This window comes from Drosophila biarmipes, chromosome 3R (assembly GCF_025231255.1).
Source record: "Drosophila biarmipes strain raj3 chromosome 3R, RU_DBia_V1.1, whole genome shotgun sequence".
In the NCBI taxonomy this organism is placed as follows: domain Eukaryota; kingdom Metazoa; phylum Arthropoda; class Insecta; order Diptera; family Drosophilidae; genus Drosophila; species Drosophila biarmipes.
The window spans coordinates 1695456-1712725 of NC_066616.1; the positions used below are offsets into that span (position 1 = coordinate 1695456).

At 35.5% G+C, this 17270-nt stretch overlaps 1 protein-coding gene across 35 annotated transcripts in view; it reads right to left on the reverse strand.

Moving 5' to 3' along the window:
- Positions 1–3917: 3917 nt before the first annotated feature.
- The window catches only part of LOC108026484 (proton-associated sugar transporter A), a 366519-nt gene continuing 353166 nt past the window's right edge, over positions 3918–17270 (reverse strand). For all 35 annotated transcript variants that reach the window (XM_050889388.1, XM_050889367.1, XM_050889365.1 and 32 more), the window contains one exon: positions 3918–4207. In XM_050889388.1, coding sequence (XP_050745345.1) covers positions 3977–4207 — 231 coding nt within the window. In that variant the 3' untranslated portion in view covers positions 3918–3976. The remainder of the gene's footprint in view (positions 4208–17270) is intronic.

Below are 17270 nucleotides of genomic sequence, written 5' to 3' on the forward strand. Positions count from 1 at the left end.
TGGTTACCAGTATGTCGATCGTGGCCGTTGTTCTGGCCACGCGACACCAGTAATTTACCGAATTGCAATTTTCTTTTGGCCTTATTAGCATAATTGTGGTTAGTCAAATGCACCCCTCCCTCCGACTTAAGATTCGGCGTTGAATCTGGAGGGCGTACGTAACAAAACGTAGAGCAGGCTAGACCGTTAGTAAATAAAATTTGTGTATATTTTTTGGTTCTTTATCACACATTGTCAACAGTTACCTACGAGCTTCTCAAGAAGATCAAGAAAAATCTATTTTGATGAATTTTATATTTAGTTTGATCTTAAAAATCTTAATTTTTTTGGAATTATTATATAACATAGGTCCCATTCCTTGTCGTGCTCTTACACTATTGTTCTGATATCACCTGTTGCGACGAAAATGTATTATACGGCCTCCTAAATAAATACACTTTCTACATTTTTATAGCTGATACTGGAAGAGTTAAACAGTTAACAGATAGAAGAAAACGTTCCTGATCCTTTATAGTATATATATTCCTAATAATCACAAGCCAAGTCAAGCTAGCCATGTCCTTCTGTCTGTCTGTCTATCTGTCTGCCTTTCCGTCTTTATGAAAGCTGAGATCTCGGAAAGTATAAAAGATGGAGGTTTGGGATTTGTAATTCAGATTTTTGAGGTTCTAGGCAAGCGCCTTTTTTTGGTTCACAAGGGTGCCCAGCCCTTTCTAACGCCCACATCCTGTTTTGAAAAAGTGTAAAATAAGTTTTATTTTGATTATCGACAACTATCTTGATGTGATTCAACGCTTCTAAAGCGAACCATCCATAAAAGGTTATAGGCAAATAAAGGAATCAAAGCTATGTGGCGCACTTAATAGTTAGTTATTGGATTATTATTGGCTTAGCCGTTGTGGCCGAACACCTTTCTGATGGAAAAAGCATCTGCAACGAAGCAGGGAAACAAGACCAGCGGTCGCAACTGCAGATGCCCTCCAGAATAGGTATAAAGTAAAAACCATTTTTAAGTGTTGGTAAATAGCAGCTAAGGACAATGGACGTCTAAGCATGGCTCAAAACGAAAAACCGTTAGTAAAGTGCAAAAGTTAAGCTGTTTGTGCTTAAAAATAACTAAATTTAGTTTGTTAAACGCTAGGAGAAACAGAATCACTAAGAGCGGTGAACCCTGAGGAATTGCGTTTTGTGCCATAGACTTTGATTTTTCTGTTGGTCATCAAATTTACGCAGTAGTTTACGATTTTAGGGCCTGTTTTCTATAACTGCAGGTTGTCAACACCAGAATGGATTCCAATTCTATTGTATGCTTTTGTGAAATCCAGTGAGATCACTGATAAGTGACTCTTCGTTGATAGGAAAGAGGATGTCATATGATCTAAAACCAGTAGGTTGGGGTTTCTTGTAGACATATATTTATGGAGTGTACTTTTTTATCAGCAGTTTGAGTTCTTTGTAGTGACGTTCATGTTCCATTGCAGTATTGAAAGGGTCATAATATTAATTTGTTAATGAAATAGACTTAAAATTAAAATTTTAAATTTTAATTTAGGTTTTGTCTGTTATTAATGTATTGATGGGGTTGACCGTGGCTTTGATTTTGAACCTAGTTAGCATATAATCGTATATTACGAATATTTATCTTTTTTGGATAATTTGGAAGGATACATTTTAGTAGTATAAATAGTATAGTATAAATGTTTCGTTTCGTGTTTGCTGTTATGGTAGGCGGTGGCGTACGTACTTTAACACATTCGTAGCCGAGATAGAAAAATTCTGGTCAATTTTGTTGCGAAAAGTAATTTGAAAAAGTAATTCTGCGTCAGTTGGCTTGAATAGTGTAAGCTTCGATTATTTTTTTAGCTTTGACTATTTTTTCAGAATTTCTTCTCAATTCCATTAAGGTCTGGACAGTATATGACACCTTTGCAGCCTTTTATCGATCGAAGTTCTGAGACTGTTACGGGAATGTCACTAGGAATCATTTTTAACTTCAGGAGGTTCTCTGTTTGGGACTGGTTTTTGATTTTGATCAAAACATTTCCTTCTCTTAACTTCTAGCATTCATCTACTATTCCTCCAACGGTTACGTCAATGATTTTCTTGATTGTAAACGGCGATACCTTTGCTAGGGAAATGACGTTGTTGTTGTCGGATCGGGTGCTGATTAGGTACTTCCCGTCAGATGCAGAGGTCCGTTTCCAGGGCAGAGTCAAGCATTTTTTCGTCTTTAGTAAACTACGCAAAGGTCTTTTGTCGACGAAGACAGTAGTTATGTAATCAATAATTAGGCGCCGGTTCGCTGGGGGTGGTCTGCTTCGGAGGCCAGAAGGTTTAATACTTGAGAAAACACAAGAATGGCACAAACATTCGTATCGACTGCCGAAATTGAACTGTGTTGCTATATACAAGGTGTGTTCAAAAAATAAGGTGACTTTTCAAATTTCGCGGGCAACATATTTTTGATTATCGATTTTTTTGTTTTGTTATGTTGGTACACTCTTCCCTAACATCTGTACCAAGTTTCAATTGAATCCCCTTTTTTGTTTAGTTGTGAGAGGCGTAAAGGTAACAAGTTGTTTTGCGTGCTCAGCGATTTTTTGCTATCGAAAAATATGGATCAAAGGATTTGCATCAAATTTTGTGTAAAAAATAAAATTAAGTGCCCCAAAACACTTGAAATGTTGACAGTGGCATACGGTGAAACTGTTCTGAGTAAAAAAAATGTTTACAAGTGGTACAAACTCTTCCAAGATGGCCGGGAAGATGCCAATGACGAGCCTCGCTCTGAACGCCCAAGTACGTCAACAACTGATGAAAACGTTCAAGCAGTGAAGAAAATTGTTTTGGAAAATCGTCGAATCACTATCAGAGAAGTTGCATCGCTCAAGAACTGTTAGATGACGTCAACGACGACCCAGATTTACTCAAAAGGGTCATAACTGCTGACGAATTATGGGTATATGGTTATGATATCGAAACCAAAGCCCAATCATCACAATGAAAGAGCCCAGGTGAGCCAAGACCGAAAAAAGCACGCCGAGTTCGATCAAATGTCAAAGTTTTGATCACTGTATTCTTCGATTACCATGGCGTGGTGCATCAGGAGTTGTTACCATATGGTCGTACGGTCAATAAACAGTATTATCTGGAAGTTATGCGCCGTTTGCGAGAAGCAATACGAAAGAAACGTCCAGAATTGTGGAAAAACAATTCATGGCTTTTGCATCACGATAATGCCCCGCTCACTCAGCTTTGCTTGTGAGAGATTTTTTGGCCAAAAACAACACCACAATAATGCCTCAGCCACCATATTCACCGGATTTGGCCCCATGTGACTTTTTCTTGTTCCCAAAACTAAAGAGACCTATGAAAGACGGAGATTTGCAACGATTGAAGGGATAAAGACTGCATCGCTGGAAGAGCTCAAGGCTATACCGAAAAGTGCTTATGGGAAGTGCTTTGAGGATTGGAAAAACCGTTGGCATAAGTGTATTGTATCTGAGGGGGATTACTTTGAAGGGGACAACATTAATATTAATAAATAAATTAATAGTTTTTCTTGAAAATACAAAGCCACCTTACTTTTTGAACACACCTCGTATATTTTTGGAATTTAACAAAAAGACGAATAGTTATTATCAAACACTTTTTTTTTTTTAAGTTATATCCAATTAGAATTATTTAGTATACGCTAAACTAATTTTCGAAGCACTTTTTCCACTCCGACTAAAACACCTCCAAAGCATGCTATTCGATCGCTTCAACAGCATCTTGTGGCGACGAAAATCATTGACCACGCAATATTCTAACTATGTTATGTCTTAAGCGTTATTTTTCTTTGGGAATAAGTTAAAGTGTGTTCGAAAAGAATTAGAGAAGAATTTCATATTAAGAAAACGCATTGACAAGACAGGTAAATAAAAGTATTTTTTTTATTTCTTATCCATTATTGTTATTTATTTTGCAAATGGGCTTATAGATCCAAATACATTATCTTTGTAGCTGACAGAGCACCACAAAAACTCAAAAAGCTAGCGGTACTTATAACAGCTGTAGTAGTTCCCGAAATTTTTATAATTGTGCCCATACATAAAGATAAAATGAATTGGGCTAAAAAGACCATGCTACTTATAATAGCAATATCAGTGCCAAGTCCTCGCAGTCCTGATCCAAGTTTTGGTGCACCATTCTCATCTAATTCAAACTGAAAAGAGAAAATACATTTTTATTAAGCTAGGTATGACAACAAGAAAAGCTACAGTCGACTATCAAATTAATAACTCGATAAAATGTTTAAATTACTATCAAAATATGCCGTAGCATCGCCAGAAGAAATTAAAAATGAAAACATCTCGATTAGATCGGCTATATTCTGTTTATGGTCTTATCAATGCCACATGAATAACGTAATAAAAGAATAACATATTTTTTCTCTGGTGTTTAAATGCTTATAAAATTTGTACAATCAAATACCCGTTACTCAGCAAAGAATGCAATGGAGAACATACAAGCAAGTCCTAAGTAACTGTAATAGTGTCCAAGATTTCAGCGTTCATACGGACGGATCCACTCGGATAGTAAATTCATATACTTTATGGGGTCGGAGACGCTTCCTTCAACGTATTACCTACTTTTCGACGAATTTAGTATAGCATTTTACTTTACGAGTAACGGTATTAAGAAGACAAATTTTATCATTGGAAAAGTGCCTACTGACCTATATTAGAGTCTGAGAGCCCTCTGCATGTGCTTGTACACGACGTACAGTGACTGATTACGTAGGCCAAAAATAAAAATAACATCAGTGACCGATCGAGTGATATTTTATTGTATATATACAGATTTCAGACAAAGAAAAAGTTGTGAATCCCGTCTTAACCTTTGATGAAGCTTATTTTTTAGTTTTTTTTTGTGTTCGACATATTCGTCTGCGCTTTAAAAAAAGGATATGAGGACCTAAAGCATAGATTTCCATCTATACTAAGTCTATAAGGGTTACAGAATCTGACATTGATGTTTTTTACAAAGTTTATTGAACCACACTGCGTCGCCCTTTTCATTGTTACAAACCGATGAAACATATCAACTCGATCAATTCGGGTTATAGTTACTTTATATTAATAGGGAATTGGGGCTTCGATGTCAGTTCTGGACACACCCAAAAAAAGCAAACATTTAAAATTAATAATTTGGAGGACAGTTGTTTATTTGTCACATCATATGTTCCGCTTCAACTAATAGTAAAATCTGAAAATGATAGGAAACAGAAAATTGTTTGGAAAGAGTCAATATGGTGGATGGAAAAAATTGCAATGCCCTAAGTGAAACGCCATACTCAAAGTACTACATATGTCAAGACGAACCTACGGAAATTACGGATATTAAGAAATGCCTACAAAAAGCAGTCCGAACAGATCGTTACGAATTTGGTTTGTCTCCATTAAATTTATATTTAATATTTATAATATTTAAAATCTTTTTAAATGTGCAATACTAAAAAGCTTTAAAATGATATCCACCATAAAAAAATTTAGAACACATTACAAAACAAATTTTGAAAGCAAAAAGGGTTCCCAATATTTTCATCAACAATAAAATGAATGCAACTACATCCTGTCTCCATAACAAATAAAAAGAAACCACGCCAACGTGGTCTTTTAAACCCAAACACAGCACCGGTGGTCTACAATCAAAACTTTCAAGAAATAAAAGATACCCTCAAATACCACATATTCCTTTACACGACGACTCCAAATTCTACCATTCATTCAATCATTTTTACTGCTGAAATAGCAGCCATTCTTGACGCATGTAGATATGCGGAAAAGAAAAACGAAAATTCGCTATATGCTCAGACTCATTCTCAGGCCTTTCCGCCCTTTAAAACCCAGAAATATAAATTATAAAAATTATGTCTAAATACAAACATAAATTAACCCTGATATGGGTCCCAGAACACTGTGGCATTATGCGCAACGAGCTTTCAGACCAAGCTGCTAGCCAAGCAACCAACAACCTACCTCAGTAGTCACATGAAAGCCCAAAATGACCTTATATGGAAAAACATATCTGTACACTGCAAACTCATTAACACATAAAAACAGAACACTATCAAACTTTTAAAACCAAATTAAATTTATGAGACACTAAACTGGCACACAGCCACCTATCAGATAAAACACTTCAACCCATATGCCATATGAATGTAACGATAACCTGACCCTATCACGCATATTCCTAGAATGTCCTACCTACATTGAACACATACATAAATTCCTCCAAAAGACCTAAGAAGAAATAGTAGATCCCATCCCAGCTATAATAATCCAAATAAGTCCTTATTTGATAGTCAATTCACTCGAATTTAGAGTTCTTCCTTTTTTATCTCTTGTTTTGGCATAATTCAGTAATTTTTATAATAAATTTAAATATTTTTGACAAAAACAAGCCACGGAAATCATTGAAATTGCAAAAAAAAGACCCTCATTCACCAACTTACGGATTCCGATTTTAATAAAATTTAATTGAAATTCAGAACTAATTAAAAATGTTATTTTCAAGCTTATCAGGTTATATGTTAAGAAACACAAAGGATATAATTTGTATTTCATGTTTTCCTACTATTTTTCCGCCTGTTCCTATGGCAGCTATATGATATAGTCGTCCGATTTTGATAAAATTGAATTCGAAATTCGAAGCTAATTAGAAAATGATATTTCAAAACTTAGAATGTTATTTGTTAAAAAACACCGAAGATATAATTTTTTTAATATTTGCCCCGATAGCTCCTTTGGGAGCTAGCAGATATAGTTGTCCGATCCGGCTCGTTCCGACTTATATACTACCTGCAATAGAAAGAAGACTTTTTCAAAAGTTTCAGCCCGCTAGCTTTAAAACTGAGAGACTAGTTTGCTTAGAAAGGGACGGACAGACGGACGTCTAGTGACGCTGATCAAGAATATGTACGAGTATACTTTATGGGGTCGGAAACGTCTCCTTCACTGCGTTGCAAACTTCTGACTGAAATTATTATACCCTCTGCAAGGGTATAAAAAGTAATAAATATTTTAAAACCAAATTTTAATGTGCAAAAAAACAAATAAATATCAACAATTTTAAAGCCTATAAACAAAGATTCCAGCTTTTAAATTCATTTATCAGCAAAAAAATGTCCATATTAATTAAGCAAAAAATTCAGCGTAGGAACCCGTTAATCATGCCATGGTTTTGGCCAACGGCCAATTCTGCTCTAAGTCCACTTTCGATATCTCCGGAATAATGCATTCTGTAAAAAAAAAAACGCCAAGTAGCAGAAACATATTTTCATAAAAATAGGAAATAATTTGGAGACGATTGCTGATTATGAATTGGTATAGATCGTAAGCACCAAAATTCCATTTGGCTTATACCCTGGCAGAGGGTATTATGTTTTTCGTCAGAAGTTAGCAAACCAACCCCAGTTAAAACCTATAACGTATAGATAATCTTGACTAGTATGACTTTATGAGCCGATCTAGCCATTTCCGTCAGACTGACTCTACGCAAACTAGTCCCGCAGTTTTAAAGCTTTCTGGATGAAACCTCTCATGTACCATTCATTGTTTTGGCCTACAGATCTGGCTGTCTTTTTATAACCGTTACTCGTAGAGTAAGAGGGTATTTAAGATTGGAAATTAAGTAACACGCAAAAGGAATCGTTTCCGTCTCAATAAAGTATATATATTCTTGATTGGGATCACAAGCCAAGTCGATCTAGCCTTGTCCGCCTGTCCGGTTTTCCATTCCCGTATAAATGCCGAGATCTCGGAAACTATAAAAGCATGTAGTTTCCTGGGCTTTCTGCACAATTCATGTTTGATTCAGCGCAGCCTGCAGTTTTATTGCTAGAAATAAACAAAATTAAAATAAAAACTGAAATACAGTTTTCCCGCCAGAAACATTTTTTTTCTGAAATGTATTAGTCCTATCCTGTAAATTTGCCACGAAGTACATCAAATTTTTGTCTGCATTAACCCTTTCGCGTTCTATGTAATAACTATAACAACCTTTATAATTTATTTTGCATTTCAACTTCTATCCCGATACTAAAAACTAATATTTTAACTCATTTGCTTCATTCTTAGTTGTGCCTTTTATTTTCATTTGTGTGCCGTCTCTATTTGTTTTATGTATTTTCCTCACGAAGTCGTATTTTTTGACCCGATTAAAAAAAAGGCCCCGCGCTTAATAAACACGTGCTTGGTGTCGTTGGGCCGCTTGTTTGTACTGTTGAAAGTGCCTCAACGTCCATCATATATAATATCTATCGATTGACCTAAAAAAAAGTTTGGCACATCCACTCTAATGCCCACAAATGGCCAAAACGTTTTATCTGTCCGCTGGCCACATTACAATATATTGAAATAGCGGCCGGTATACAATATCGCTTTGCTGCATATATATCTTCATTTCTTTTCTGCTCTTTTAAGCTGACTAACGGGTATCTGAAAAGATATTAGTGTATTGATATTATATAGATTAACGCGACTGAACATGTTACTTTCCTACCAACGACTTTTTTCACAACTTCACAACTGATAACCCTTTTCTCTTCTTGTCAAATTTTTTTTGTAGATCTCTTGAGCTTTTTCGATTTGATGACTAGTTTCTTTCCAAATTTTGTTAGTTCTAGTTGTGGATTTATTATCATCTCATCTTCAAGGATCTTTAGGAGTTCGGCATTAGAGTTGTTCCTCTTTCGCATCCCAAACATAACTTCGAACGGCGTGTAGCTAGTTGATGCGTGAGTGTGATGTAAATGCAGCTCCTTTATCGCTGATCATTCTCTATGGATTGCTAAATATTAAGACCCAGGATAACTTCTACTGCGTTTGTTGACTTAGTGGGAGACAACCAAATGTATTCACAAAAGCTATCCACAATTGCAAAAATGTAGCGGTAGCTTTTTGATATCAAGTCTAGTAAATCGTTTAAAAGGGAGTATCTTCTTTGTTTATAGCGTGCAATAAGTCGCCCTGCTTTCCCAATTTCCGATTAATACAGTTGGAAATAGTCTGCTTTACTTTCTTCTCAAGGTGGGAAAGGTGTCCAACGTTATGCGAACTTGCTACAATCTCCTTCTCCATGCATTTTGGTACAGCTTTAAGCTTTAAGCGTAACTTCTCGTGGGACATCTTTTTTTGAGATCGTTTGCACAATCCGTTACCAAGTCAAACTCAATACCTCACAAATAATATATACGTTAATGCACTTCGAACAGTTCAAACAAGTGGCCCAACGACACCAAGCACGTGCTTGTTCCACGCGGGGCCTTCTTATCAATTTGGGCAAAAAATTCGAGTTCGCGAGGAAGATACATAAAACAAATAGAGACGGGACACAAATGAAAATAAAAGGCACAGCTAAGAATGAAGCAAATGAGTTAAAATATTAGTTTTTAATACCGGGATAGAAATTGAAACGCCAATTAAGTGAAAAAGGTTGTTATAGTTATTACATAGAATGCGACAGGGCTCGTGCAGACAAAAATTTGATGTACATCGTGGCAAATTTAGAGGATAATAATTTCGTGTTAGTCTAACAGGAACATTGAATGTTAGGCGCTTTAAAAGATCTACAGAATTAATATCACCTCTTATAAAATGTTGTATAAAAATAGTACCAAGCATTGTTCTACGATTTACAATTATAGGTAAATTAAGCAATTGTAATCTTCTCTGGTAGGAAGGTAGCCTAACGTTTTGATCCCAGTTAAACTACTCAGGGCAAATAAAGGAATTTTTATTTGTACTGACTCAATACGGTCGATGTGCACTGGATATTATGGACTCCAAACCGACGAACAATATTCCAAAATAGGACGGACAAGGGATTTCCGTCTTTCTTTTGACCAACGCTTTATAAATCAAAGAACACTCATGGCTTTGTTAACATTGGACATAATGTGGCAGTCAAATTTAAGTTTAGGGTCCAGAATGTATACTGAATTGTACTGTCAAGTGACGTATTTTTAAGAAAATAACTGATAAACGTAGGAGTACCCCTATAAAAAGTCAAAACGTTGCATTCAAGGCAGTTCAAATTAAAAGGTCGTACTTACACCATCCATTAAAACAATCAATATCTGACTGTAAGTTAAATCCCGACGCTAAATCATTATATGACAAATAAAGCTTAACATCATCAGCATACATTAGTACACGAGAATGTGTTACGATTGAGGGAAGATCGTTAATAAACAAAGTAAACAGCAAGGGCCCAAATGACTACCCTGAGGCACTCCAGATATCACGTAGATCAATTCATTTTGAAACAGCATTCTTGAATATAACCCTCTGAGTCCTACCATTCAAGTAGCATAAAATCCAAGATAATAGTTTACCAAGAAACCATGCTGATCTAATTAAAATAAAAGAAGAGAGTGGTTAACGGAGGCCTTACAAAAATCTGTATATACTTTTTAAGTCCATTTTTTTTAAGTCCATTTATTATAGAAGATGTCAATTCAAGAAGGTTGGTAGTGGTCGATGGTCAAAACCATGCTGACACGGTGAAATAAGTGAGGAACATAAATGTTGCAAATGATAAGTGATAATGCGTTCAAATGCTTTAGGAATTACCGACAATTTAGAAATACCTCTTTATGGAGTGGAATAAGAAAAAAGTCCTTCTAGATAGAAGGAAAAACTCCGGGAGAATAAGTCGGCGTTGTTGTTGCTAAATCTCTTAAAAGAGAGCTTTCGGTGATTACAGGGGAAAAATACGATTTGCTCTATTTAAGGGATTAGGGTAGTTAGAATTTGACCAAGCTGTCGAACTATGTATAAGTAGTTTGGAAGAACTCAGCAAATAAATCAGCAACTTCAGAATCCGTCACTGCCTCCGATGAAGGCAATGCCGATGACTTTCGCTTGGCATTAACAAAATTTTAAAACTGTTTCGGATCGTTTGAAAATTTAGATTTATATCGATTTAAATACATAGAATAGCAAAGACTGTTGAGAACATTAAAATCTGTTCGAGCCAACACAAAAAAAAAAAAAACCCGCTGGCCTACGTGATTTTTGTACTATTTATAAGTGTTAGATTTAAGATTTTTAAGTCTTTGAAGCGCAAAAAAGCTTGTTTACGTTTGAGTTTAGGTTTGAAAGAAACCCATCAGGTACGCATTCATTAAAAAATGTACTTAAGACTGTATAGAATTGTTGAGTGGCACTTTCAATGTCTGTACAATTGAACAAGTCTGTCCAATAATAATGATAAATCATATCGTTAAGTTTATTAGAGTCACATTTACGAAAATATCTCATTTTAGTTGGAGAAACTAAAGAAGAGAGGGTTTCAGAGCATGGGAGCCAAATTGTCAGTTCCATAGTTGGATGATATCGTTCTTCAGGTACAACAAGAGCGTCAATTCTACATATTGTGATTTCAGACGGGTCTGAAACAAACACAAGATCTAATTGTCTACTTAAGGAATTTTTTATAAAGCTTACTTGCTGTAACGATAATTCTAAAAGACCATCCAGAAAATCATGGGCGAATTAAGGCATAGCGACAAATGAGTCAGTAGGAGGAGACCAAGAAATATTGGATAGATCAAAGTCACCTAAGAGAATCAAAAGCTCTCTGTTAGAAAAAAGGGATAAAACAGATTTTATTGCAGACAGATGGTGCTCATAAATTACTAGGTCAGAGCCAGGTGGAATATAAGAACATGTAACAAAAACAGATTAAGATTGCAAAGAAACTTTCACACTTAGAAATTCAACTTCATTCGGTATATGAATGAGTATTCTTTCAGATGTTAGGCTAGAGGTAACGACAATCAGGACACCGCCCCCCTACGTGAGTGGCGATCGGTCCTATAAGTATTAAAGTTATCATACAAAACTTTAGAGTCTGGTTTCAGCCAAGTTTCCGTAAAAGCTAAAATATCTTTAGTAAATGCAGAGGACTCAGCATAAAGCATGGATAGCTTCATATTTATTCCCCTAACATTTTGATACGCCAAAATTAATCATTTTAGTTTTTTGGCACAGTGGAGGACCTGTTATTTATTCTTGGGTTGTTTGGAACAAATTCTTTATTTACTAAATCATCACTAAGCCAAAAGCATTCAGAAAGTAAAGCATTAAAAACATCAGGCGGAGCAAATATTTTAAAAGACGATATCCTACGAGCATATGAAAATCGAAATTGTTCAACTGCAATATCTTCGGATGGGAATTTTTCACGTATAAATTTCAAAACATCCTCAGATGTAGTATCTGGGGTGAATCTAGAAACAAATAATTGCTTCCGTTGTGGAACAACTGAATGTTTCTTACGCCTCCCAGCAGCAGTCTGAACCTCACTAGGCTGAGATCCAGGAACGGTGCCTACAGTACCTATAGGAACGGTCGGCACCGATTTCTTTGACTTAGCCAGTACAGAAGCTTTTAGTCCGGAAACATGGACTTCACTCGAGCTAGCTGTATCCATAAGCACAGTTGGTTCGCTTACCCCTGTGTCGACCGGAACTGCTGCTACCAAGTTCGGATTAGGGTTGGAATCCATGGTGATATTAACGTTGGTTAAGCTGGCTTTTTTGCGTTTAGGCGACTCGGTTAAAATTTTTTTTTTGTTATTTAACTGGGCACAGACGGTATTGAACCCTAAAAAGCTGTCTGGAGTCTGCTTCATAAAGCCGCTCCTTTCAACCACCATTTCCTTGCAGGAACCACAAGACCAGAGTTAAGATCAATAAAATGTTTTACTCTGCCGGTGAATCCTGCACATTTGACGTGCATCATCGAATCGCAGAGCCAGCAAAAAAGTAAAGGGGTTTTTCGTTGAAGACGCAAGTGTGCAGTTTTTTTGGAACAGTCAAGGGCTGATATAAGACAAACAAATGAAAAATAAAATAAAATATCAAAAATACCTGCAAGTAAATTTGGCACTGGGATCAAATTCAAAAATCACAAAGGCACAAAATACAAAAAAAATAAGAGTGCGAGATTGCGAAAATTTATCAAAACGTAAGCATGGCTTGTGCGACACTAACAACTTTCAGCACGAACAAATACAAAGTAAATCAAGCAAGAGAGAGAGAGAGAGAGAGAGAGAGTTTCAGAAAAAAGCACCGAAAAAGTGTACCACAAATTCAGCAGGTTCATAGAGAGCAGGTTACAGTTAAAAATAGAGCGAGGGAGATAGAGAGGGAGTAAGAGAGTTTTAGTATGTTACACAAACAAAGCCAAGAGATTAAACAAATCTAACAGAAATGTTAAAATAACTTTAAATACGAACCCGTACTGGGAGATCTTTTTAAAATTGCTAGCACAATTGTTAGGCTAATCTTTGTTCATAAATACGTTCTGTGTGTATTTATGAACAAAGATTAGCCCCACAAGATTAGATTAGATTAGATTAGATCCCACAAAATCACTGAAAAAGACAAAAACTCGGAGCACAAAAGTAAACATAGTTGTTCACAAGTGACGCTAAATCCATTGTCCATTGTGTTATCAAATTGAATTCCAAATTCTTAAAAATATAAAAAATGATATTCCCATTATTTTAAGATAATATGTCAAAAAGCCCCAAGGCTATAATTTGTTTCATACTATTTTTCCACCAATTTTCCGATCGTTCCCAGCTTTATGATAAAGTCGTCCGATTTTGATAAAATGTAATTCGAAATTAAGAACTAATTAAAAAAAGTTATTTCCAAACGTAGGAGGTTATGTGTTAAAAAACACCAAAGATTTAGTTTTTTCATATTATTTTACAACTAGTTTTCCCATCATTCCTCTGGCAAATATATGATATGGTCTCCGATTTATCCGATTTTTATAAAATTTAATTTGAAATTCAGAACTAATTTGAAAATGCCATATCCAAGCTTAGAAATATATGTTAAAAAACACCAAAGATATAATTTTTTTAATTTTTTCCCCGATAGTTCCTATGGGAGATATAAGATATAGTTGCCCCACCTGGCTGGTTCCGTCTTATATACTACCTGCAATAGAAAGAATACTTTTAGGAAAGTTTTAGTCCGATAGCATTAAAACGGAGGGACTAGTTTGCGTAGAAACGGATGGACAGTCGGTCGAACATGGCTAGATCGACTCGTCTAGTGACGTTGATCAAGAATATATATACCCTCTGCAAGGGTATAAAAAGGGATATATAAAGAAGGCGCTTATAGAATAGATAAGGAGTAATTCGGTAAGTAAACTCAGTAAGGAAATAGGTGATAATTATTATTATAATTTTAACAAAACAGTAATGCGTATAGCAGACGTTAAGTCAGTGGATTAAACTGCGTAATAAATAAAGTTAAACCAAATAATATAGATTTGGAATTTTTAAATTTAATGCTAGTAATAATTGTTATCATTATGTGCGCCAATTGCTTTTATAAATTGTAGCAACGTCATAATAAAGTTTTGAAAAAAAATATTTAGCCAAGCAAATACATTGGACAAAATTTTAAAAAAGAGAACAAAGCGTACAAACAACAAATATTAATGATGAAAAATTGTAATAAAATTTTATTAAATAAGTAACAACAAGGAAATGAAAAAAAATAAAGTAAAACTAAAACAATATATATATGTATGTATATTCAAGTATCGATACACAAAGAGCCATAAGCCAAACATATGAAAGGGAACCATACTTCAGTAGAAGAGTTCAGAGTTAGTATCTACAACCCCTACTAGTATATAGGAGTAAGAAATCCTTTATATCGCCTCATTTAACTGTCAAGCCTTACCATTGTTTTCAAAAGGAAATAGCACTAACAACCATTCCGGGTGTGCAAGTTAGTTTAAGAATAGACGATAATCCAATTTTAGGTAGAGCAATTGTTATGATGGACACCATCAAAAAATAATTCATATCCATAACATAATGAAATGGAATGAATTATCAAAAGAATTATCAAAAATTAAAGTAGAATTTGATAAATCACATAAGTCACTAACCCAAAATAGTGCGATACAGAAAAACACAGTTAGAAAACACGTCGAAATATTGGTTAAATGCTTTAATGAAGCACGAATACTAATATATGAACACAGAAATAAGTTTAATCAAGATCATTGGTCTCAAGTATCAAAGTTTTTTGATCAGACTATGATCCAATTCAACAACTATTAGAGAAAAGTTCAAGCTCGTTATATCAATACTTAATAATCTGAATGCTTCAGGAATAATTGAAACTGGTGCAGAAACAGAATCAAGAAGCTAATAATATTGACCAGAAGGATTTGAAAGCGGAAAAAACTATCCCAGCTATATAAATGTCTGATTGGGACAATTCTACAGTTTTAGACAGTAGCTCGAGCACAGTTGAAGAAAAATTTATTACAATGGCACAAATACTGATTTTATCAACACTGGATCAAAGCTTATACCAGTATTTGATGGTAAAGCAGAAAACTTAGCAAGTTTTTTGATGCATTGGAAATTATAGAATCAATAAAAGGCGACGAACAATTAGCTATTTCGATAATAAAAACAAAGCTAAAAGGCGGCGCAGAAACCTAGTCGGGAATGAAAAATCTATATCAGAAGTCATTGCCGTACTAAAAAAAAAACTGTAGAATTACTATCAGCTAAACTGATGAATCTACAGAAACGCAACAAAACTGCTAACCAATATACATAATAGGTTTAGCAGATGACGAAAGCTGTAGAAAGTGCGTACATAGCGGAAGGACTCACCCTTGAATTAGCCAGAAGTTATTCTACACAGTTTGCAGTTAAGGCATCGGAAAAGAATTGCGTAATTGATTAGGTAAAACTTATCATGCAGGCTGGCACCTTCAACATCATGACTGATGCCGTATCCAAGTTCGTAAATAGTTGCACGGAAGCAACTAGACAACCAAATACTGTCCTTTATTATAAAAATTATCCTCAGTGTCATGGAAACCACGGACGTGGAAATTTCAGAGGTAACTTTCATGGTCGTAATAATAATTAGAACAAATACAACAGCTCGAATTATGATGAAAGAGGTCAATACAGAGGAAACAGGAGGACGCGGTAACTCAAATCGAGGCCACAATAGCAATAACACCAATGACCTTGTGAGAGTAGTCCAAAATACATCGAGAAACTCTCAAGACCCTTTAAGTACCCATAAGTAGAAAATCTAATGGTTCATGCAGTTAATCCCAGTCAGAATATATTTGTTACTTTTACTAACGTATCCACAAGAAAGAACTGCTGTTTCTAGTAGACACGGGTGCAGACATTTCAATAATCAAAGACAATTTGTATGTCTATTATGATATAAAAGTTAACTATATAATAGATATAAAAGAATAAGTCAGGAGGTTACAAAATCACAAGGATTAACCTCTATTGAGATACAGACATACAATACACGAGGTGTGTTCAAAAAGTAAGGTGACTTTGTATTTTCAAGAAAAACTATTAATTTATTTAATATTTAACATTAATATTAATGTTGTCCCCTTCAAAGTAATCCCCCTCAGATACAATACACTTATGCCAACGGTTTTTCCAATCCTCAAAGCACTTCCCATAAGCACTTTTCGGTATAGCCTTGAGCTCTTCCAGCGATGCAGTCTTTATCTCTTCAATCGTTGCAAATCTCCGTCCTTTCATAGGTCTCTTTAGTTTCGGGAACAAGAAAAAGTCACATGGGGCCAAATCCGGTGAACATGGTGGCTGAGGCATTATTGTGGTGTTGTTTTTGGCCAAAAAATCTCTTACAAGCAAAGATGAGTGAGCAGGGGCATTATCGTGATGCAAAAGCCATGAATTGTTTTTCCACAATTCTGGACGTTTCTTTCGTATTGCTTCTCGCAAACGGCGCATAACTTCCAGATAATACTGTTTATTGACCGTACGACCATATGGTAAGAACTCCTGATCCACCACGTCATGGTAATCGATCAGTGATTAAAACTATGACATTTGATCGAACTTGGCGTGCCTTTTTCGGTCCTGGGCTCATCCATTGTGACGATTGGGCTTATGTTTCGATATCATAACCATATACCCATGATTTGTCACCAGTTATGACCCTTTTGAGTAAATCTGGGTCGTCGTTGACGTCATCCAACAGCTCTTGAGCGATGCTCATCCGACGGTTCTTTTGGTCAAAATTCAGCAATTTTGAAACAAACTTCGCTGACACACGACTCATGCCCAAAACGTTTGAAAAAATTTCATGGCACGAGCCAAGTGATATACCGACATCTTCAGCAACTTCTCTGATAGTGATTCGATTTTCCAAAACA